The 24,022-nt window shown below is 22.0% G+C and overlaps 1 protein-coding gene across 10 annotated transcripts in view; it reads right to left on the bottom strand.

Moving 5' to 3' along the window:
• LOC122849935 (potassium voltage-gated channel subfamily H member 7) overlaps positions 1-20,053 on the bottom strand; it is a 46,319-nt gene extending 26,266 nt beyond the window's left edge. For 3 of the 10 annotated variants that reach the window (XM_044148862.1, XM_044148870.1, XM_044148863.1), the window contains exons 1-7: positions 19,840-19,968; positions 15,047-15,277; positions 8,721-8,879; positions 6,331-6,487; positions 2,037-2,250; positions 1,504-1,666; positions 430-501 (exon numbers count right to left, since the gene is read on the bottom strand). In XM_044148862.1, the coding sequence (XP_044004797.1) occupies positions 430-501; positions 1,504-1,666; positions 2,037-2,250; positions 6,331-6,487; positions 8,721-8,879; positions 15,047-15,277; positions 19,840-19,915 (1,072 nt within the window). In that variant the 5' untranslated portion in view covers positions 19,916-19,968. Of the gene's footprint in view, positions 1-429; positions 502-1,503; positions 1,667-2,036; positions 2,251-6,330; positions 6,488-8,720; positions 8,880-15,046; positions 15,278-19,839 lie in introns of all 10 variants that reach the window. The other 7 variants (XM_044148867.1, XM_044148864.1, XM_044148865.1 and 4 more) reach the window with 4 other exon arrangements.
• Positions 20,054-24,022: the final 3,969 nt, after the last annotated feature.

Raw genomic sequence — 24,022 nt, 5'->3', positions numbered from 1 at the left:
AATATCAGGCATATTTTAGACAGCTAAATTATCATTACAATTGTGCAATTTTTTATTAAAAAATATTTTTTTATTTAGATGAAAATTAAAGTACAAAAAAGAAAAAAATTACTATAAATTATCCTTTGAATATCAATTCATTTTTAAACAATTGTATATTTTTATTAAAAATTGAAATAATTGAAATTTAATTTTTGAAAATGTTTTCTGTAAAAGCTCAATGACCAACTGTCGATAAAAGAGAAATTAATTTTACCAAAAATTAAAAATACAATTAACTATTTTACCGACAGTAAAAAAGCCCTGATAAATTTTGAAAATAAAATTATATCGAATGATTATTTTGAATATTATTAATTGAATTTGTTTAGCTGTTTTTTTATTTAAATTTAATTAATTTTTTTTTTTTGTTTTTTCGATGTTTTTTACCTTCCATGATATTATCAATTGTTGCTGGCCATCGGTCGAGGCCGGTCACGCGCTCACTCCCTCGACCCGCTACTAAAATATTTATTTATTTATTTATTTAATTATTTATCTATTTATTTACTACCAGTATCAAAATTATTCTTAATAAAAAAAAAATAAACAAATATATTAAATACAAATTAATATTTTCATATATAAAATCACGTAACTAATTATTTCAAAATTCAATTATCGATTCGAAGTCACCAACTGAGATATTCTTGCTCTCGTTTATAAACAATTTTTTTGTTTTAATATTTTATTTATTAAAGCGCAATAGTGCATGAGGCCAATAGGATGCCAAATACAGTAAATCATCCGACATTTAAGAAATTAACAAACTATATATAAAAAAGAAAAAGTATTAATTAATTTTTATATAAACAGTGTGATGCTACTTTGGAAAAATAAATTAAAGGATTTAAGTGCTTAGATGCTGTTCAGGGGTGACATATAAAGTAGCAACCCTTATTAATAATTCAGTCAATAAAAATAAACCAATATTCCATATGAATATTAACAGAAAAAATGGAATAAATACACATCGATAACAACAATTAAAAAATTTCATTTAAAATAATAATTAAGGGTAAAATAATAAATTAAAAATTAAAAAATAGGTGACATCGAATACGACACTGAGAAAAAAAATACATAGGGATATTATGCAACGTTTGAAAAATTAAAAAAAGGGATATACACAAAAAAAATATTTACAAATTAAATGGTTTCTTTGACACAATAATAAAATAATTTTTATATTGTTAAATTTAATTTTAAAATAGTCAATTTATCTATTGTTTAATTGTAAATATTTTTTTTTAATTTTGTGTATATTTTAAGGTGTGATCAAGTAACATCACAAACCCAAACATCATTGTCATATTATATAGATAACTATTATTCCAATCAACAGAACGAAATTTATATGAAAAATAAAAAAATTTTCTGTTGAAAAGAAAAAAAAGTAAAATTATAAATAATTATAAAAATAAATACATAATAATATATTATTTATGTATTTTAAAAACTCACAAACTGAACAAGTTAAACTTCTGCAGGGTATTCTGTTCATGTCAGATTTTATCATTCTTTTTGATATTGCATCTAAACTTGCTGCATGTGATACACTTCCAGATGGTTCTTCATTAACTGGTGGTGAATTTTGTCCTTCCCATAATCCTGATTTTGTTGAAGCCTAGAAAAAAAAATGAATAATAATTATTTAAAATTATATTTATAATTTCGTTAATTTATATTAAATAATTCTCTAATGAATTTTTCAAATTTATAATACACTTGTTGGTTAAATTAAACTTGAATTTTTCAAGTAATTTAATAATAATTAACACGAGAAAATATCTTGTATTAATATTTGAAATGAGAGTCAATTTAATAATAATAATTTTATCTGCAAGAGCTAACTTTGCATCATAAACAATTGATGAAAAATTTACATACTGCAGATTAAACTGATTAAATAAAATCTAAAAATATAAAATATGAAAATTGTTATTAAATATTATGATGGAAAAAAAAAAAAGAAAGAGTATAAAAGAAAAACTTACTCCTTCTAGAGTTGATATAGGGGCTTGTGAATTTTGACTGTTTCCAATATTTGTTCGTGTTGTTGTAATTGATGATACATGTCCACCGGAAATACATGTTCCTGTTGGTAATGGTAATACGGCTGATTGATTTGGTGCTGCTGGTGGTGGTGGTGTACCAATTCTACTTGATCCCCAAGATTCTATCATTGTTGGTGAACCACATGTCAGTGGACTATTCAATAAACACATCAACATTATTAATTATTATATTTTTAATTTGTGCATATCAGTTGTTGTCATGATAAACAGATTTTGTCAATTGAAATAAATAACAATAATCAGTATTAACTTTATGTACAATGAAAATAATAATTTTGCTTATTTAAAATTTAATTAAAATTTTATTTTTATTTATTGAATGTTATAAATAATATTGATAAACAAATTGAAATATAAATTAAAAAAATATCAAGAGTTTAAATTACTATTTAAATTTATTTAATATTTAAACAATTATTTAAAATTGTGCTAATCAAATGTTGTCATCAGTCATCACATGTTGAAATTATCTGACCACTAAAATGTATATACAAAATCCTCATTCCTAACTAGTGAACTACGTATTGTGATAAATATTTTTCCACCCGTCAATAAAATATTAAAAAAGAAAATATCGCAGAGTTTCGATGAAAAATATGTTTTTTTGTTGTGATCAATGATAAAAGATACAGATAAAAAAAAAAAAAAAAGAAGCGTTCATAAAAAATCATCTGTCAATGCCATCACTATGATAAAAAGAAAAAAAAAAAAAAGAATTTAATCAATAAATGGAGTGTAAAATTTCATTTCTTTTTTAAATTGAATAATTTTTTTTTTTTAACAATCAAATACTGAAAATTTATTTAATTCTTTGAATTTTTTTTTTGCTATTTTTTATATTTGTTGTATGATTATTGAGGATATGTCAGAATATGCATATTATTATGATTTTTTACCCAAGGGAAATTATCATTCAATGTCTTGCTAATAATTGCAATGATTTTTTTTTATTTTATGTTTCTTTGAATAACAAGAATTTTTTTCAATTTTAATAATTTAAAAATATAAAAAAATTTATGTTACATATGACTGGAGAATTTTCGAAGTAGTATTGGTCAATTTTTAGTCAGACGAGTTACAAATGAAATACTTATGTCATCCACGTGAACATTTAAAATAATTATAAAGTGACATGAACGTGATCTCTGTTTATATTTCACTTGGGAAATATAATGCACCATATTAATCAGCCTCAAATGTTAACCTACATATGGATCTAATACCAATCTAATAAAGAAAAAAAAAAAAACTAAAAAAAAGTGTAATGTAACTTGAAGTTTTTACTTTAAATAATATTAATTTTTATAAATTTTTTTTTTTATTATTTTTTTGTTTCATACTTGCGGTAGCTTGAAATATTTTTTATTTAATTTTTTTTCCAACTAATATTAAAAATTATTACTTCCTAATAGTTGCACGCGACAAAAAAAAATTTTATTACATTTTAACATAAATTATTTCTTTTATATATTATTATGTGAAAAAAAAAAATTTTTTTTTAATTCTTCAAATTGGCAAAGGATATAATAATTTACAATATTTTATCTTTAGGTGTTTTTTTTTTTTGTCAAGGTTGGTTAGTTGTGCTTGTGCTTGTTTTTTTTTTTCAAGTGAGAAAGTTTAAGTTTGAATTTTAAAATGTAATTCTTTGAATTGATATTTATTATTAATTATTTATAAAATTTTTAGAACATGCATTTGTTGAGTAATACACGTCAGGTTGTATGATATTGATTGACTTAGACCCTAGCTCAACACTGACACACACTTGATGACCTAAGCTACAGCTGACCTTTTTTTTGTATATGACTATTTATCGATTATTTATCTATTCACTAATATCAACATTGTTCAGTTTGTATTATAATATATTTATGAATTTACATACGTTAAATAATATTCATTAAATATATTATAATAAATCTATTTATAAATTGGAATTATGGCTTTATGTAATAAATAAATTTTCATATTTATTATTTGATTTATTAATTGGCTATTCAATAAAATTTGCTATTGAAAATAATTATCTAATTAATTTTTATTAATTATTTATTTAAAATACTTCAACTTTAATTTATTTTCATTGTTGTTAATTGTTTATTTTTATTTTAGTGTGATCGAAATACAATTTTTATTTTTATTGTTTTTGGTTTTTTATGTGTATCATAGCAATAAAGTAGCTGAATTATTATACCCTTGTAAAATAGTTATCACGAATAACTGTGATACTGATATAAATTTATTTTTTCAAGACAAATAAAAGCACGTTTTACTTAATTTGTAGTTAATATACAAACCGACTTGTTTATATTGTGAAATTTATGACAATATTATTATAATATTACTTATTATTATATTTGAATTTTTGTCTATTTTATTTTATTTTTCTAACACGAAACCAATCATTTTATATTCATGAAATAAATGTTGAACTGAGAATGGTGTTTCTTGTCAGCAAATATATCTCTCATCGAAAAATTTTACCAACAAAAATTTGAATAATTTTTATTTTAAAAAACAAAAATTCAACGCAATTCTATTTAAAATTTAAACATAAAAAATAAATCACTAAATTAATATCTATATTTATTTTTATATCAAATATTTATTTATAAATAATTTTGTATTTTTCAAGTAATTTTTCTTTTTTTTTTAACAATTAGTTTAACACTTGGAAATAGTATGTATGGATTGTTCAATGTCACATAAAAAAATTAATAAAGTCAAATTAATTAACGATTGAAATTAATGACCTTATAGTTGAGCAAGAATTTTAACTGGTCACTAACAATTTGGATAACGATGTTGACGTCGATAGGTCAAGTTAGTTCTCCAAATTTAGAGGTGATAAAAATTATTTCATTTAATTGATGCTTTTTATTACATAAATAATTATTATATAATAAAATAATTAACCTATTAATAATGTAATTAACTAACAATAATTCCAAATCCATAATTTAGAAGAAAAAATCAATTTTTTTTTCATTTTTCTTTTGTTTGTTATTAATATTTGTCTGCACAGTTTTTTTTTTGATGCTATATTTAGTAGCAGTCATCAATTGCAATTATCATGCATCATTTAAGGATAAATTCAAAAAAATTATGATCCATTTCAATGAGTATTTATATGGGTCATTCAATGTCAAATTTATCAGTCATTTTTCTCACCTCAACGAATTAAGTCAATAATTTTTTATTTTTTCTGTCTATCTACCCTCAAAATTATTCCAAAATTTTATACGCTTTTCTCATCATTCAACCCTCTTTTTCAACATTATTTTTTCTTCTTAAATAAAATAATAAAAATTTTAATAATAATATTTTAAAATTCACAACGTAAAAATAAAGTAAAAAAAAAAAAAAAATACTTTTACGACTCCATACAGATGAAACACTTAATATATATTTTTGAAAAAAAAAAAAGGAAAAAAAAAATACGACAAAAGTAGTATAGTTTAAATGAATCACTGGAACGACCCTTAAGGATATATAAAATGAAAAGAAAAAAAAAAATTATTCCCAAATCGATTTTATTGCAGGGAAAAAATGAGAACAACACAATAAAAAAAAATAAATTCGGCTCATCGGTTGATTTCGTGTTGAGGGTGTAGTATATATGAAAAAAAAAAAATAAAATAATTTATATTTAAAGATAATAAAGAATACGAGGGAGTTGATTGCTGATATGTTGATATATACTTATATGAATGTATGTTAGTTTATATTTTTTTATACATTTTTTTATTCACTACTTGATATTTTTTTTTCCACAAAAAAAAAAAAAAAAAGCGTTACCGGTAGGATTGGTTGGCACGACATCCGTTTCTTTGAGTCGTCAATATGTATTTTTTTTTTTATTTTCAAAATCAACACGAACGACAACTTATGACGATCCTGCTGAGTCACGGAGACAAGCCTTACTTTATCAAGATATATTTTATTTTTTAGTCATATTGTTGATTGATGCATTTATCTTTTATTATTTTATTTATTTTATGCTTTATTATCTATATAAAAAATCAATAGTCAATGTTACTTGCAGATTGTTTTAAATTTAAAATAAAAAAAAAGGTTATTATAATAGGCGCATGTGCAAAATAATAATGAGGATGATGATATGCAGTAAAATTATATGCCATGATGATTAATTAATGGATAAATATGTTATTAATAATTTTATAAATATAAATTTATGATATAAACTTACCAATTTTCATTAGCGTCCTCGTCTAAAATGGTCCCATCAGATATTTGACAATGTGGTGATACTGTTGAACTTGCTCTAGGCCTATTTCTCACTCTGGATGAACCAACAACACCCGTTCGTGATAGTCCAGCACGAAATGATGCACGTGCTCTGTCAACTGTATAATTTTTTTAAATGTCAATTAAACAAATTAAATAATATTCATTATACTTGAACAATAGTTAACAGTATATTATTATATCATTTTTTTTTTTATTATTATTTATAATATTGTCACAGTAAAAATCCATTATTTATATTTCTCAAAAAAACAAATAAATATTCAATTTAATAAATTTTTATTTGCCATTATAATTATAGTTACTTAGTATTTTTAATTTATCAATTTTAATTTGTAATTTTAATCAGTGATAGTATGGCTTTTTAGTCAGACGAAAAAAAATTAAATTATTTCTTGATTTCTTGTAAAATTTTATTTATATATTTTCTTGGTAGTTGGGCCCTTTTTTTAATTAAACAATGATGTAAATTATTAGATTAAATTTAATATAAAATAAATATTAAATGTCATGATGAGATATATCCAACATCCTCTGCAATCGTAAAACAAAATACTACATCTAATAAAAAAATACTATACTGCGAAAAAGTAAATCATTAATATATAAATTATATTTACACTCAAAGAAATTATAAATTTAAATGAAAAAAAAAGTAATAATATAAAATCATCATAGCTAAAAATAAAATTTGAACATCACCCCAAAAATAATAAAATAATATTTTTAAACATAATCTAAAAAATAGTTGTAACTAAATGATTTATCGTTGATGTTAAACATCAAAAAATAAAAAAAAATATATATCATATAATATTTTGTTTAAAACTAATATTTCCAGTAAACCTAGATAATCATAAACAAAAAAAAAAAACATCAAATACAAATGAGCAAACATAAAATAATAATTTTAATAAAATAAAAAGCTTTTTTTTTTTTTTTGTAAATAAAAATTTGATATAATTTGTTGATAGGATAATAAAATTAAATGCAATATTAATTATTCAATAAATAAATGTTGATGCAGATAAATTAAGTGAGTCAATATATAGTAAGTATTATTCGTTGGTTGTCGTTAACTGTGTAACATTTATTACCAGGTCAGGGTTAAACGTTTTAGACGCCTGTTTTGTCGGCTAGTCGTCAACGATGCGGTTGCTCAGGTTTATCTAAATATAACTTTATCTATATATACATATTTTTGTGTTGGTTATGCGAATTAAAACAAGAACTTTAAATTTAAAAAAAATAAAAACATGATGTACACATTGATCAATAGAATATTTATCAATGATTTTGACGTTGTCTGTCGAAAAATACACTAAAATCATGGGGAGAAAATAAATTATTTTGTAAATGTATATATCAATGTCAGTTTAAACAAACAATTCTATTAATCATTGACTATTTTTAATGAAAAAATCAATTTTATATATATATAAATAAAAATTGCTTAAATTTCTAATTTATATTTGATAAAAAAAAATTTTATTTGAAGAAAATCATTGTCAGCAATAAGCACGTGTTTAATATACCTGACAGGTAAAATAAGACTAAGTTTTAACTTGGTTGACTGCAGAGCTTTTTTAAATTAACAATAGTAACATGTAAATTTTAAAAAAGTTCGACATTATGCGGTGAAATTTAACCTCGAATTAAATTGTCTGAATGTTATGACCAGTGATAGCAATTTCTTTGATGTTACACCATTTATTTAACAATCCAGGGTCAACATAATGTACTATTTTTATTTGATCAATATATGCACAAGTTATCTATTAATATAAATTCAAATTTAAAAAAATTATTACTCGATATATAAATTAATTGTAAATGATTAATTGGAATTTTGTTTTTTCGAAATTTCGAGTTGTTAAATTATTTCATATATTTATCATTGTTTGACCTTTGTAAAATTATTTTAAGAACTTCCAAAATTTGAACTTTAATCCTTTCATTTGTACAAAGTTATATCTCATATTTTTTTGTAATTTACTTATTTTCAAACTAAATATAATTTATTTTAGCAATTATTATTATTTTGGCAATTTTTTAGAATTTTTTTTTTATCTTCTTTTTTATTCTTTTTATTTTGTGAACAAAATGAAATGAAAGGATACAAAGTGACATTCTTTGTTCATTAATCAAAGCCCGTTAAATTGAAAAAAAAAAAAAAAAAAATGAGTTTAAATAAAAAATATAAATAAAAGTTTAAATTGAATTCATTTGGAATTTGATTTATGCAATTATAACTTTACTTGGAGATTGTTTTTTTTTTTTTTATGAAAATAAAGAAAAAAATAATTACAAAGGTAAAAAAAAGCAACTTACAGCGTGTTGATAGTCTGTTGTTGATAGGTGTTGGTGTTGGTACAACTGGTGGTGGTGTTGGTTGAGCACTGAGATCTTCAAAATTAATAATTTGAAGACAAATGTCATCAACCTCACTTCGAATTGGTGCAATGACCTCACTGCACAAAAATTTTGTTTCTAAAAAATTTAAAACAAATTAAAAATTATTAATTATTGTTTTAATTATAATAATTATTTATTTTTTTATTATCAAAAAAATATAACAATAGGCTAAAGATATATATAAACTTGCTGTTAAGATTTTTTTTTTTAATGAATTTATTAAAAGGTCATCGCCTCAAGTAATGCTTTTAAAAAAAAATAAAAAAAATATGTCCTATTTTTCATTCACAAAATCTCAAGTCTTTGACGTTCCTATAATTTTTTTTCATTTACACAAGCCTTTATAAATCACCTTTATGAAAAAAAAAAAATGTAAAACACTTTTGATGTTTTTTTTTACCTTAAATTTTGGATGATTTTCAATTTAGTTGAATTAATTGTTTTTTACCACAAAAATAAATTACAAAAATAAATTGATATATAAAATAACAAAAGGAAATAAAAGTAATTGGGATATACCAACATTTTGTTTCTCTGTTGGATCAATTTTATGTTAACGGTATAAGCATCGATGTATAGAACAAAGAAGCATCAGTGTCAAGTATAGGCATTCATTGACGATAAAAAATGTTCATTGTTGTCATGTCATAGACAAGAAAAGACTCATCAGTCGCAAGAAATATGCCTTGGTTTATAAATGTATATCAAAGAAAATTAAACTCGACCGGACATTAACAATATGTATTATTCACAATATAAAAAAAAAAAACAACGACAATACAATCAGCCAAACGCACAATAATAAGGAAATGTGTTCTAGAAAATCCTTCTTTTTTTTTATGCTATTGTATTTTTATAACATTCACACAAACAATAAGACATGTCTAGAACAAAGCGAATTTGTATAATATAATAAAATATATTGTCAATTTTTTTTTTAATTCAACTCATGATGAGCTCATCAATTTTTAAAATTCATTTATATTTTTTTCTAAATATTTTTTTAATATTATTTTGATATTTTCATGTACTGGCTAAATTTATATTTTTAATTTACAAAATAAAAATATTTTTGTTTATCATTATAGTCATGATTTAAATTTTAAATATTAATCAAATAAATTTTTTTATTAGTAATTGAAATTAATTTTATGATTTTTTTTTTTTTTTTTGAGTGAAAATATGGCTGTTTTATTAAATATAATTTGAAGCTTGAATAAAAATTATTTTTATTGTATTAAAATAGCGAAAAAATTTAAATTTTCAAGTAGAAATATTCGTCAATAGTCAGACATTATTTAAATTAAATTTTATAAATACAAAAAAAAATTCTTAAAATAAAAAAAAAAACTGACCAAGTTAGTTTGATCGAATTTAATTTACAGTTTTGAATATTTACACTGGTAAATCACGCATGCCCTTATTTACAATATATCAATCAAGTGGACCGTATATTTTTTTGAATCATTTATTTCATTATTTTTTTTCATTATTATTATTCAACTTTGTATTGGTATAGTCATTAGATGCACCTTGAGAACGTGCCAAGAAACAAAAAATGAATAAAGTACAAGGTTATTCATCGTTTTAGTTGTCATGAATTTTAATAAATGTTTAATCTATTCCGATAATTAATTAACAATTTACAATGACTATTAAAAATATATACTTTTTAAAAGCTATTATTTAATTTCAACTATATTTTTAAACATTGAAAAAGTTGCATCAAAATAATTAACATAAAAAAAAAATAGAATGTTTTTTATATATTTTCAATTAAATCAAATAATTAATTCTAAAATTGATAAACAACTACTTGTTCATTAACTAATTCACTCAAGAGTTAAATTTAAAAATAAAAAAAACGTCAACAAGCTGGTTCTTGTTAAATCTCGAAACAAGTGTTTAGAAACTTGAACTGTTCTCGTCTCAAGAATACATGCTGAATATAATACACAACTTCAATTGACAAAAATAAATATTAATTTTATGATGAAACATAAACAAGACGATGTCAGGGTCAACACCAATATCAATAACTATTAATAATAAATTTTATTTAATTGATTATATCAACTTTAATCAATAAAATTAACTATATTTTCAAGCCACAAAATTATTGAGATAAACTTCTAATTCCACTTCAAAAAAAAATAAATAAATAAATGCTCTATATTAAAAATAATAATATTAAAACAATGTTAAAATATTTTTAAATATAAATAATTATCTAACATAAATTATCGGCAATAGAAATAATTAGTAATATGATAGTTTTTTTTTTTTCATTAAAATAAAAACAAGATATTAGATCAATTTTTATAATGAAGAAATTAGTACTTGAATAAAATCAATTTATCAAATTGATAGAGTATATTAAGACAATGACAAATATAATTTGTTTAAATATATAAAAGCTCAGATTCATTAGTGTACATATAGATAAGAATTGTGAGGAAAATAAACGCGTGGGAAATGAGGAGGTTTAGAGGTGAATGTACCTTGGAGCTGTGGTATCAGTGAAAATATATATAGTAAAAGAAGGGATGATATTGTGTTGTACATATATAAAATGAATAAATGTATGTGTGTTTGTCGTTGTGAAGAGGTGAAGTAAAGGGAAGCTGCATTTGTGGAGAAGGCTAGGCACACCCGTTCATCGATCCAAATACGGTGGCAATGTTGGTGGGGTCATGAGAAGCTTTTGGACAAGGGTGAACCAAGAGAAAAAAAAAAAAAAACTAAAATTATATTGCATAAATTTACTATTACGAAAAAACTAACCAATGAATTTTTGTTGTATTTATTTTTTCAAACAAGATATTTCATTAAAACAAAAATTTAATTAAAAAACAAAAATATAGATAAAAGAAATTTTTGTTTTTATTTTTATATTTAATCGATTGAAAAATTTTTAATTATTTATTTTTTATATGTTGTTTATAGACAATTTTACAGTCATTACTTGACAGATTTTATTTTATTTTATTTTTAATTATTTAAATTGTTGGCAAGTATTTTTTGCATCTTCACTGGGTCAAATTTTGTTTGTTGGTTTATATATCTTCAAAAAAAAAAAAAAAAACAAAATACTATACACTCAAATAAAATCAATATATATGCTTGGAAAATATTTACTTTGATTCAAACAAAAAAATATTATTTTGAAGCTACTTAAAAGCTTCCATCTGTTATTAAATTTGTAAAAAAAAAGAAAATTAAAATTTTTTAAAATCACACGACTGGAGCTTTTTTTTGACAAAATTTTTCCATTAAATACACTTGTATTGAATAATGTAATACAACAATGAACATATCCGATACTTGATGTAAATTTGGCTGTAATCCAAAATATCTCTAGGTGGTTTTGATTTAAAAATAAACTAAAAAATTGCAAAAATAAAATGATACTAATACGTGGGTGGTAGCTTGATAATTTAAATAAAAAAAAAAATAAATAAATTTCGTTAATATACAAGAGATAACATAGTTAAAAAAACCATTCATTGATAAAAATAAATTGATTTAATATCAAAAAGGTGACAATGTAAAAAAAATATAAAGTTAAAGTTGGTGTTAGCTCTTTTATTAAAGATAAAATAAATCTCGAAAGATGATAAAATTGATCGAGGATAATCTATGAGACCCACCAATGTGGTCTGATATATATAACGGATAAAGTAGATGATATTTGCAAAGGAAAAAAAAATAAATAAAATATAATGGCAAAAGTTTTTGAAAGACAATGATATAAACTTTAAAGACATGTATTAATTTGAAGATATATAGATGAATGATGAGGTCATATTAATTTTGTTGAGGAGAAAAACGATGCCGTCGTCGTCGCCGTCGACTAAAACGATAGTTTGGGTCAACGGCTGCTTCCCTCCAATTGGTCGATGACGTTACTTCTTGCTCTTCGGCCTCGTGACGTCACAATCCACGTGAGTGCATTGCCCCAGTGACGTGATTGGGTGTGTTGCTGCACGACCCACTAGCACTGAGCTAGTGATTGTAATAATAATATACAACGACAAACACCACGATGATGATGATGTTGATGCTGCTGATGTTGATGATGGTGGTAGTTTTATAATAGTAGTGGTAGTTATAGTTTTGAATATCGTTGCTTCCAGTTTTAGAGTGCGCAAAAGATACTTTTGATGATGACGACGACGACGGCGCGTGTAGACTTGTTTTTTAAAAATTTTTATTTGTCAACTGCAATAGTTGAATATGTTATCCACCTATTATTGTAACTCAACATTTTCCCACTTATTTAATTTTCTTTTAAATATTTTTATATAATTTTTTTTTTTCTTTCTCATGATTTAACTTCACTCACTTCAAAATATTTTTACATGTAATTATATATTCAACGGTGCAATGAACTTTCACACGCTATATGTTTAAAGTTTTATTTTTTTTTATTTTCTATTTATTTATTTTTTTATTGTTGTGAAAATATATTTATTGTTAATTTAAAATATATCGTGACTGAGCTTGAATTAAAATTTAATTTATTTAAATTAATAATATTTGTTATATTGTTAATTTATTAATATTGCTGTATTAATTATAATTTTTTAGCAGTTTAGTTATAGATGATAAAATAATTTTGTGGCTTATATTGAGAGTAGTCATGTTTAGGGATTACATAACTCCTTTTACGATATGCCCGGAAGGAAATTGTGACTCACTTGGGAACAATATTATATATATGAGGGTCTCAGGACCTTTATGATTTTTTTTTTTTTTTGTTTTTCTTGTTTTTTTCCATCTCATTGTTTTGTATGATGAAACATTGTCAATTTAGAAAAACAATTTAGTTGGGGTGTTGAAAGGCAACGTTATATTTCAACATAAAAAAAAATTGATAATAATTGAATTAAAAAATTTAATTATATGATTAATAACAAGTTTAAATAATACTTGTTGGATTATATAATTATCAATGATTTTTTTTTAATTTATTAAAATATATATTATGATTAAAAAAGAATTTTTTTTTTTTTTTTTATCTTTTTTAAAATGCGAGAAAGCTTTTATTTATTCTTAATCATTTTTAAATTTTTATGTTTTTCTAAAATACGAAAGAACAGTAGAAAATGAAAAAAAAAAAAAACACTTTTAATAATGGATGAAAATTTAAATTAAAAAAAATAAATTTAAGTACTTGAAAAAAAAAAAAAAAATGAGAAATTGAATTTTTTTTTAAATTTCAAAAAGCTTGGAATTTAAGTAGATAAAAAAGATGAAAATAATAAAATTTAGATTTGGATAAATTAAATTAATTATTGTGCAACTTGATTGATGATAAAAAAAATTTTTTTTTTCAGTAATAATTTATAATATAAAGCACAAAATCATTGAGATAAATAAACCAAATATTGATTATATTTCTTTTTCACAAGAAAATTAAAAATAAAATATTTATATTATTCTATCTGCAATTTTTTGTGTTAATTTTAATTTATAAATATTTGATGGACAAAAATTATACAAGGCAATAAATATAGTGCTTCAATGTGCTGAGAGATTTTTGGTATTAAAAAAAAATATAAAATAAAAAAGCTCGCAAGATGAAAAATATTTCTAATTATTTTGTGTTTTATTTGATGGATAAAATAATAGGTCACGAGTCCACAAATGCGCGTAATAATAAAATATTTTGACAGGCTAAAGGTAGAAGGCCTCGGGGCCACTATGACTGTGATAAATTATACAGTAGCGACTATCGATCTCAACACCGCGCCTAAGGTCAACACCGTACAGACATCATGTACATCTCGACACAAAAATATATTATATATACAAATTACTTTGAAGAAAAAAATAAAATAAAAAAAAACAATTTCCATAAAAATAATAATAATAAAATATTGATGCACATTTTGTGTTTTAAAAAAAAAGAATTTCAATTTAACCTTTTTCATTTTTATTGGATTTCATGCAAGCTTTATGAGACAACAAAGAATATTTTTTTATTCGTCATTAATGCATGGATAATTTCATCAAGCTACAAGTACATTGAATTTATATTTTTTTTTCCTTTTAATTCTATTGTGTATCATAAAATTTTTACAAAACTTTATTGATGATATTTTTATTATTTTAAATATATATATTTTTGTGCTTTTTTATATATTTTTTTTTTTTGGACTTATTGTTTTTATTATGATTTTTTAAAAAGAAATTAATAGGTAATATTGAATAAATAAATAATGATTTATTTAGCTTACCATCTTTCCGGTAATAAAGTATTTCAAAGTGTTTTTCTACACCAGCAAGAAGTGCATCTCTCAGTGCAGCAATTGCATGGGGTGAGGTCATTGGACCATGAAGAAAATCACAAACAGCTGGTCGTTGCATAACTTCTGCCCTTGAGTAACCTGTCAAACGGCAAAAACCGTCTGAACAGTAAATTATATGACATAGTCCTTGTTGAGCATTTGCAACCACAAAACTTCTATCTGTAATTCAAATTAGAAATTGTAAAATTAATTATTAGGTTTATTCTAAAATAACCCTCTGGAATAGGTTACATCGTATTTTAAAAAATCAAATATTCAAATTCAGGGGTTGTTGGCTAAATAATTTTTTTAACTATGATAGAGTTGAGCTATCCATATAATTTTTTTTTTATTAAATTTTCTAGGATTTAAGCTAATTTAGGAAAAATAATGGGAATTTTTGAAATGGTCAAAAAGAGATAGGGGGTGGTTTTTAATTATTTTTAATTTTTTTGACTTTGATAGGGTTGAGCTATCCTTATAGTTTTTTTTTTATTAAATTGTCTATGATCTGAGGTAGTTTAGAAAAAAAAATGGGAATTTTTGAAATGGTCAAAGAGGTGTACTGAGTGAAAAAATTGAAAAAAAAAGGAAAAAACGACCCCCTACCCCCCTTTAACGGTTTCAAAAATTCTCATTTTTTTTTCTAAACTACCTCAGATTCTAAAAAATTTAATAAAAAAAAAATTACAAGGATAGCTCAACCCCATCATAGTCAGAAAAATTGAAAACAATTAAAAACCACTCCCTACCCCTCTTTGACGGTTTCAAAAATTCCCATTTTTTTTTCTGAACTAGCTTAGGTCTTAGAAAATTTAATAAAAAAAAAATTACAAGGATAGCTCAACTCCATCAAAGTCAAAAAAATTAAAAACAATTTAAATTTACTCCCTACCCCCCTTTGACAATTTCAAAAATTCCCATTTTTTTTCCGAAACTAGTTTATACGTAGATATTTAAATTGTAAAATAAAATTTTATATTTTCAATAAAGTTTAAAATCAATACAACTAAATAATTAAATAATTATTAACAATTATTTTTAAAAATTTTTTTTCAATAAAATAATTTTTTTAAATCAAATAACGCGTTGTAAAATTGTATTAAAAATATAAAACTACTGAGTTAATCACACGTAATAAATAACAAGCAAAAAAGAATAAAAAAACAATTAAAAAACCAAATAAATATATGTCGAAAAAAAATATATATATCGAAGAGAATTCTAAAATTAAAAAAAAAAAAAAAAATATTCTTCCGGGAAAGTACAGTATATTTTATATTTATATGAACTATTTTATTTTTTTTTTCAAATTTTTTTCCTAGTAGAAAATGAATTTAGAGTGAGAAAGAATATAAAAAAAATAATAAGCTTAATCTTTTAATTGGTAAAAGCTTAAAATAAAAATATAGCTTGATGGAAAAAAAAAAAAAAAATGAGGAAAAAATTTAACCTTGATGTTGTACTTGTCCTTCAAAATTAAAAATATATATTATTTTGATAATGATTATTATTAGTGTGTCTGTCATTCAATTTTGGAGACATGCTTTTATTTATTTTTAGAATATTATTAGAATATTTCAAGTGTTTAACAGCGAGAGAGACGAAAAAATAAAAAATAAAAAAAACTAACGGAAGGATAAAAAACATATTTTATGATACAAAAATTAATACCAGAAAATATAATTTAATTTTTTAATAGATTTAATAGATTTTGCAATAAATAAATTCCAAGAAATAAAGTCAACTTGAATTTTATAAAATTCCTATTCAAATAATCCAACAAAGAATTTCAAATAAAAATAATCTTTTTATTCTTCACAATTTAATTTATAAATTAACAATTAATTTTTAATAATAAAAATTTTATAATTTAATAATTCAGCTTTTTTTATTTAGTTGTTGTTCAATGCTAAATTGACTGAGGAAAAAGAAAAAAAAAATAAGGAAACACTTGAGAATTGAGATGAAATAAAAATAGATATTCAATGAATTCACAGTCAGGAACAACTTGAACCCATTTTGGTTTTAAAATAAAAATAACTAAAATAATAATAATAATATTTAAAAAATTTTTTTAAAAAAAAACAACAAACATCTATCGTCGGTATGTTGAAAAGTTGTCAACATATTCTAGTGTCACTTGATTAAGTTTTCATCACCAAGTTTCTCATTAAGCATCAAATGACTGAACCGGAATTTTAATATTATAATTTTTTTTTTTAATAATAAACTAAATAAATTAATAATATTATTATTATTTATACAAATATATTTTATCTATAAATAATTTTGAAAAAACAAATTTAATATATATAAAATAGAAATTATAATAAATTATTTCAATAATCCATAGAATTTTTGATTCGTCATCTTGAATAATATATGATATGCTTAGAAAAAAAAATTTTAAATGAAATTTCTAAACTTTGGACTGTCGCCAATTTATGTATATGACCAAAGCCCGTTGGGGATAAATTTATATTGCAAAAAAATCAAGATTGGTGTGGTGTTTTTTCAGTCAGTTTAAATTTTCAAAATCTCTATAGTTTTTTTTTTTTTCAATTCAAGATTTTCATCAAGGTTGATTAAAAAAGTTGGCTGAAAAAATTTACAAAAAAAAAAACGACATTTATTAATTAAATATATATTTATAAATAAATTTTTTTTTCAGTGAATTAATAAACCCAGGATGTAAAAAAAAAAGCCAAAGGTCAAAGCCAGATAAGACTTGTGAATTTTGGAGTAAAAAATTTTGAGGAAAAAGCGAATTATTTTAAGAACTATAGCAAATGGAAAAGAGATAATATGAAATATGAAAAGAATATATAAATTAGAAAGGGAAAATAATATGTTAAAAAAAAAAAAAATTAAAAATTAAAAGTGGGTCACCACTACAAAGTACAAATATTCTACGAGGTCACGTGCTGCCACAATCTTGGCTGCGGGAAAATCATGCGGCGGATTTGTCGACTGCCACCTGAATGCCACAGCCGGAAATCCTAAACTGGATATTTATGCAAAATCATTCACGGTATTCAACTACACATACAAATCATAATAGTTAATATTTTTAGCAATATGCTAAAATTCATAGACGAAAAAAAAAAAAATTCAATCATCACGTTTATGTTAATTTAAAGTAAAAAATTTAATTGAAATTTTTTATTATTAAAAATATTTTCTTAAGAATTTGGAATCTTTCTCTTAAAAACATCCGGTGTAATATAATTAAATTATTTTTTTAAATGGCAAAATATATATCAAATAAAAATTATAAATTTTTAAATAAATTGTCGAGTAATTTTTAAATAACTGAGGTCAAATGAAGAAAAAACAAAAAAAAAAGAAATGACTATTCGTGTAAAAAAATATTAAATTAATATAAAAATATAATTTATTAAATTTCCGTCAATTTTATAGATATAAATTATATTATCTTGATCAAATGTTTAAAATTATAATTTTACGAGTTTTTTTTTTTTTTACAAAAAGTAAATCAAAAATATATTTTATTTATTCATAATCTTGATATATAAAATTTACATATACTAAAATTGATAAAAGATAAATGTCAGATTACAAAAAAAAAAAAGAAGCCATGTTAAATTATTAAAATTATCATAGAAAGATTGACAAATACAGGACAAATTGTCAATTGTAAAATTAAATAAGACAGATATCATATGAAAATTGAAAATAATAAAATCAAAATTATTCTTTTTACGGTTTCTTATTAAAATTTAAATTTTTATTATTATTTAAAAATATTTTTTAATCATTAATAAAGCTTAAAAATCATATATAAATTAAAAAAACTTTCCAGACTATTTTTAAAATAAAAAAATTAGCCCAAATAAATTGGCTTGAAAGGAAAAAAAAAACCCCTAATTTTCAGTGAATAAAAAAATTTTTAAACACTGTTTAAATATATTTCTAATGAAAAAATAATATTTTTAATTAATTCCTTAAATTAAAAATAATATTATTTTATATTACAAGTAAATAAAAAAATATAATTAAACAATTGCATTGATGATATTGATAAAAGCTCAAAATGAAGGATTAAATTGAGCTGAGACAAAAGACACCTGGTTGTATAATTTTTATAATTGGTTAGATATCGCTCGATGGCATTTCATATATATACAACCTTCCGTGTGTAAACTAATGCTAACAATTGCGGGGGTGAGTCAGGGGTTAATGGTAGAGGGGTAGTTGTCTAGGGGTGAGTCAGACATCACGCGACATACACATGCTTTAATATCATATATAACCGTGATATTTTGCATCGACGCCAAACTACTTATATTCAATATAACAACAACAACAAGTGGTCATTTTATATACTTATCCAAATTTTTATAAAATTTTATTTTTTTTATTTATAATTTTATTCATTGTTGTTATTAATATTGTAGGTCTATGATTTTTTTTTTTTTCGTTTGCTTTTTCTTTTTGCATCATTATTGTTGTTGATGTATTATTATTTTCATTTTTTTTTTTTGTATATAAAAAAATTCTAGCCAATTTTATCGGCCAGGGTCATCAATTTAACAATCATATGTTAATTTTTATTTTGAAATATAAGTCACAGGTATTTTTGATATTAATATAATTATTCAATTTTTTTTTATATAAAATTTAGATTAAATTGTTTTTTAAATTGAATAAATTTGTTTAGTTTAATTTTTTTTTTTTTTGATAAAATTATTAATAATAATAATTATATTTTATCTTACCATGAGTATCAAATTTCCGGATGATTGTTTCGATGATAGTGGTCCTCGGTGCAACATGACCTCGTCTGACAGGCATTTCAAAATGAAATTTTTTTTTTTTCACAAAAATTATAATTTAAAGAAAAAAATATAAATAATAATTTTAATAACACCAACACAGTTACACGATAATTTTTGAATTATTAATAATTTAAAAAAACAAATTAATAAATTTTATAAAATTAATAAAATTAATAAACAGATAAATTTACAATCACAATCATTTTTTTTCTTTTTTTTCTTCTTCTTTTTATCACTGGGAAAAAAAAAAAAATTGCAAAATATTTTGTCTACATTTTTTTTTAATTGTTTTTTTTTAACAATAATTTATTTTAATTGTTTTTATTGGTTGGTTGTTTTTTTTTTAATGTAAAAAAACACAGCACGAATTGAGCATTTTATTCGTCAATGTACTTTTCTTTCATTAATTTATTTCTTAAAATTTCACCTTAATTTTATCCTCAATTATTTGCTTTGTTGTTTTTATAATTTTTAACATGAAAAATTCTTTTTACATATCAATTATTTTCATTTAAGTATATTAATTATTTTTTTACTCTCAATATATCTACTCCTTAAATTGTTTTATATACAAAGTGTGATTTTTTTTTTTATTTTTTGCTTTAAAAATGTTGCCAAGATGATCTGCTCTGCAGATGCGTTTTATCAGAAACTTGTGTATATTTTTTTTAATTGTTTTTTTGTCGTAAAAAAATTGAGTAGAAATAGTAACAGATAAAGCAAAGAAAAAAAAAAAAACAGATTTTCTATCCTTTTGATTTTTTTTGTTTTTCAATTTTAAATTTCAAAGACAAAGAAATAAGTCAAACAATTTTAATTTGTTTTATATTTTTGGTATGACTTTTTACTTGTTTTATAATAAATTTTTTTTTTTATTAACTTGCCACGAAAGTTTTTTGTTTACTCCATAAATTTTGATGATGTTTTGTATGATGAGTTTAATCCTCCACGTGCCTGAAGTGTGCACTTTAATAATTTTGATATTTATAAATTTTCTTTATTCTATTTTTTGATTGAATATATATTCAAATAATTTTTTTAAATAATAATAAAAACCATAAATTTTCACTTTCAACTGGTTAACTGTCCGCCATTTTTGTTCTTGACAAAAAATTAAAGCAAAACAATACGAAAAACAAACAAAACAAATAATCAAATAATGTTTTAATTGTCAAATTAAAAAACAGTATTAATTATTATCAAACTTTTAAATTAATCATTAACTAAAAAGTATTTTAATTTAATTTTTTTCGTTGATAAATAATACCTCAATTTCTAATAAACCAAATTACGAAGAAACAATCTTCTTTTTTCGTCTTTAATAATTGTTAAATCAATTAAATTATTAAATATATTTTTATTCAAATGAAGGATTGTCAATTGTTCATTTTTAATTAAATGAAGTAAAAAAGATTTATTCCACCTCGACATTTCGTTATCCTTCACTTAAAGTGATTTATAAATTTTAAATTTAATTATTTTTCTACATCAAAAACAAAGTGGATTTTCTTTTTATATTAATTTGCTTTTGATATATAATTATTAATTACACTTAAAGTTGGACCTTTTGATTATTTAATTATATTTTTAAAAGAAAGAAAATTTAATTTTCTACTATTTTCATTTTATATTATTTTTCTCATTAAAAGGCACATGTTGGTATGTTTTTTTTTTTACAAATTTATTTTATTTTCAAGTTAAAAATTATAATTATTATGTCGAGGTGTTTTTGTTGTTTTTTTTTTTTGTTGTTGCTTGTTTAAATATTTTTTTTGGCGTTATTCAATTGGTGACTGAATTGATGACCGACGATTTTCGGTCAGCTGTGCATTATCGGCATTGCCTAGTTGCCCAGGGACACTTATTTTCGTACATCAACAAAAATTCATCCATCGTATACACGACAAGAACATTTCTCTTCATTCTCTTCCATCAACTCCACCACTTTTTTCAATTTAATATACACAATTAAAAATCATCAAATAAACTCAATTTTTTTTTTCAATTTTCATTCACTTAAACACTTTTTATAAATAAACAAAATATTTTTAAATAAAAATAGTAAAATTTTCACTAACAGCGCCCTCTTGATACTAAAATTAATTCTTTTTTACAATTTTTTCTACATTAAACTATTTCAAACAAACAAACATTACAAACTTTTTATCGAAAAAAAAAAAAGCAGCTTTAAATTATCAAAAAAATTAATTATAACAAATTTTAATTAATTATTTTTTTATATATTATATTTTGAATATTGTTTTTTAAATAAAAAGCTCAACAATTTATTTATAATATTTTAGTTTATTTTAGTTTAAAAGTTTTATTTGTTGGGATTTTTTTTTTTTTAAATATACGGTCCGCGAGATTTGATAAAACGATGACAACTACGCGACGTCTCTTACTCGACCACGACGACGACGACGACGACCGGGGTATCTGCATCAACGAGAGAGCTTTTTATAATTTTGGGCGCATGCGTTATTTATCCCTACTACTTGATTCGCCCGGTTATACTACTGCCAAACCCGTCCATAGCAAAAAACACACCAAAAAGTATTTAAAAAAAAAAAAATTTAATAAAACTAAAAAAAAAACAGATACATGTATTTAAAAAAATAAATAATAATAATATCGCGGAAATGATGCCAGATGAACCAGCTGAAATAATATTGATAACAGTCAATGGGCAATTTTTTTTAATATTTCTCATTTACTACCTCAAACTTTTTTTATTTTTCCATTGAAAAAAAAAAAATTTTAACATTTTTATTTTAAATATTAAAGCGCCAAATAATGGTGTCACTTGTGCCATTTATAATTTTTTTTTAAAAAATAAACAAAATATAAAACAACAAGGTCGGGATAAAAAAAAAATTTTTCTTTTTATCATACACCAAATAGTGCAGCTGATAAGAAAATATTTTTATACATACAAATCTCGATAAAACTTGTGTTTAGTTACTTAACAATTTTTTATTATTATTATTATCACAAATGCTATTTTTTTTATGTACCAAAAAAGAGGCAAGTAAATGAAGGTAAAAAATAAAAAAAAAAGTAGCAACAATAATCAAGAATTTTTTTGATGATAAGAAACAGAAGTCTCGTTTATTTTTATGACATATGGAAAATGTGGAAAAAAAAAATAAAAACCAATGTGTCCAGTCGATTGAAAATAATAAAAAAAAAAAAATTATTATAAATATTATTTTTAATATTTAAGAAAATATATATCATTGTAATATAAAATTAAATTAAAATAAATCAAACTATCAAATAAATAATTTTCAAAGTCTTATAAATTCAAGTAACTCAATGTTGTACATAAATTAAACCGATAATAAGCAATTTATATCCACATGACCTCCGACCTCCGAATAATTAAAAAAAAAATATTTAAATTAAATAATAATTATTAAATAAATTATTATTCGCGAATAATAATATATAAATTATATTTTGATTAATTTAATTTATTTAATAATAATAACAATTGTTTTTATTATTTAAAACATGTAATGGTAATGACAATATTGTATATACGCAAGTTGTATGTTTCTTGATAAACGCTAGTTTTGAATTTGTAATTATGAATACGAAATCCATCGTATTGTCACGAAACTGTCGTCGCGTGAGAGTTGTCAAGCACGATCAAGGATGTCCCATATATAAATATAAATATATTGTCCTAAATAAAGGGGGGTAAAACAAGAGCAGGGACAACGAGGAGAAAAAGACAACTTGATGAGGTGCAGTACGGTTCATTTAATCTACATTTTGTACATGGCATTGTGTATAAAGTTAATTGCATGTTTCAAATTCATTGTCATTTGTTTGGATTATGATCAATAATATAACACATATATCCAACTAAACAGTTTATTTTTGTTATAATTTTATGTTAATAATTCAATTCTCTGTTGCTCGTAATAAATTTATAAATTTTCATAAAATTTGATTATTATAAATTTTCATCGTAACAATTTCATAATTATTGTATTAATATATTATTTTATCACGTTTATTATTCAAACAAATTTAAATTTAAATTTTATCAACAAACAGTTAAACAATCATTTTTATTATCAATTATATTTTTTTTTAAATTTCTTCATTATCA

Source organism: Aphidius gifuensis, linkage group LG2, assembly GCF_014905175.1.
Source record: "Aphidius gifuensis isolate YNYX2018 linkage group LG2, ASM1490517v1, whole genome shotgun sequence".
In the NCBI taxonomy this organism is placed as follows: Eukaryota; Metazoa; Arthropoda; class Insecta; order Hymenoptera; family Braconidae; genus Aphidius; species Aphidius gifuensis.
Note: the sequence above shows the minus strand (reverse complement) of the source record. Positions and strands in the feature narration are given on the sequence as shown.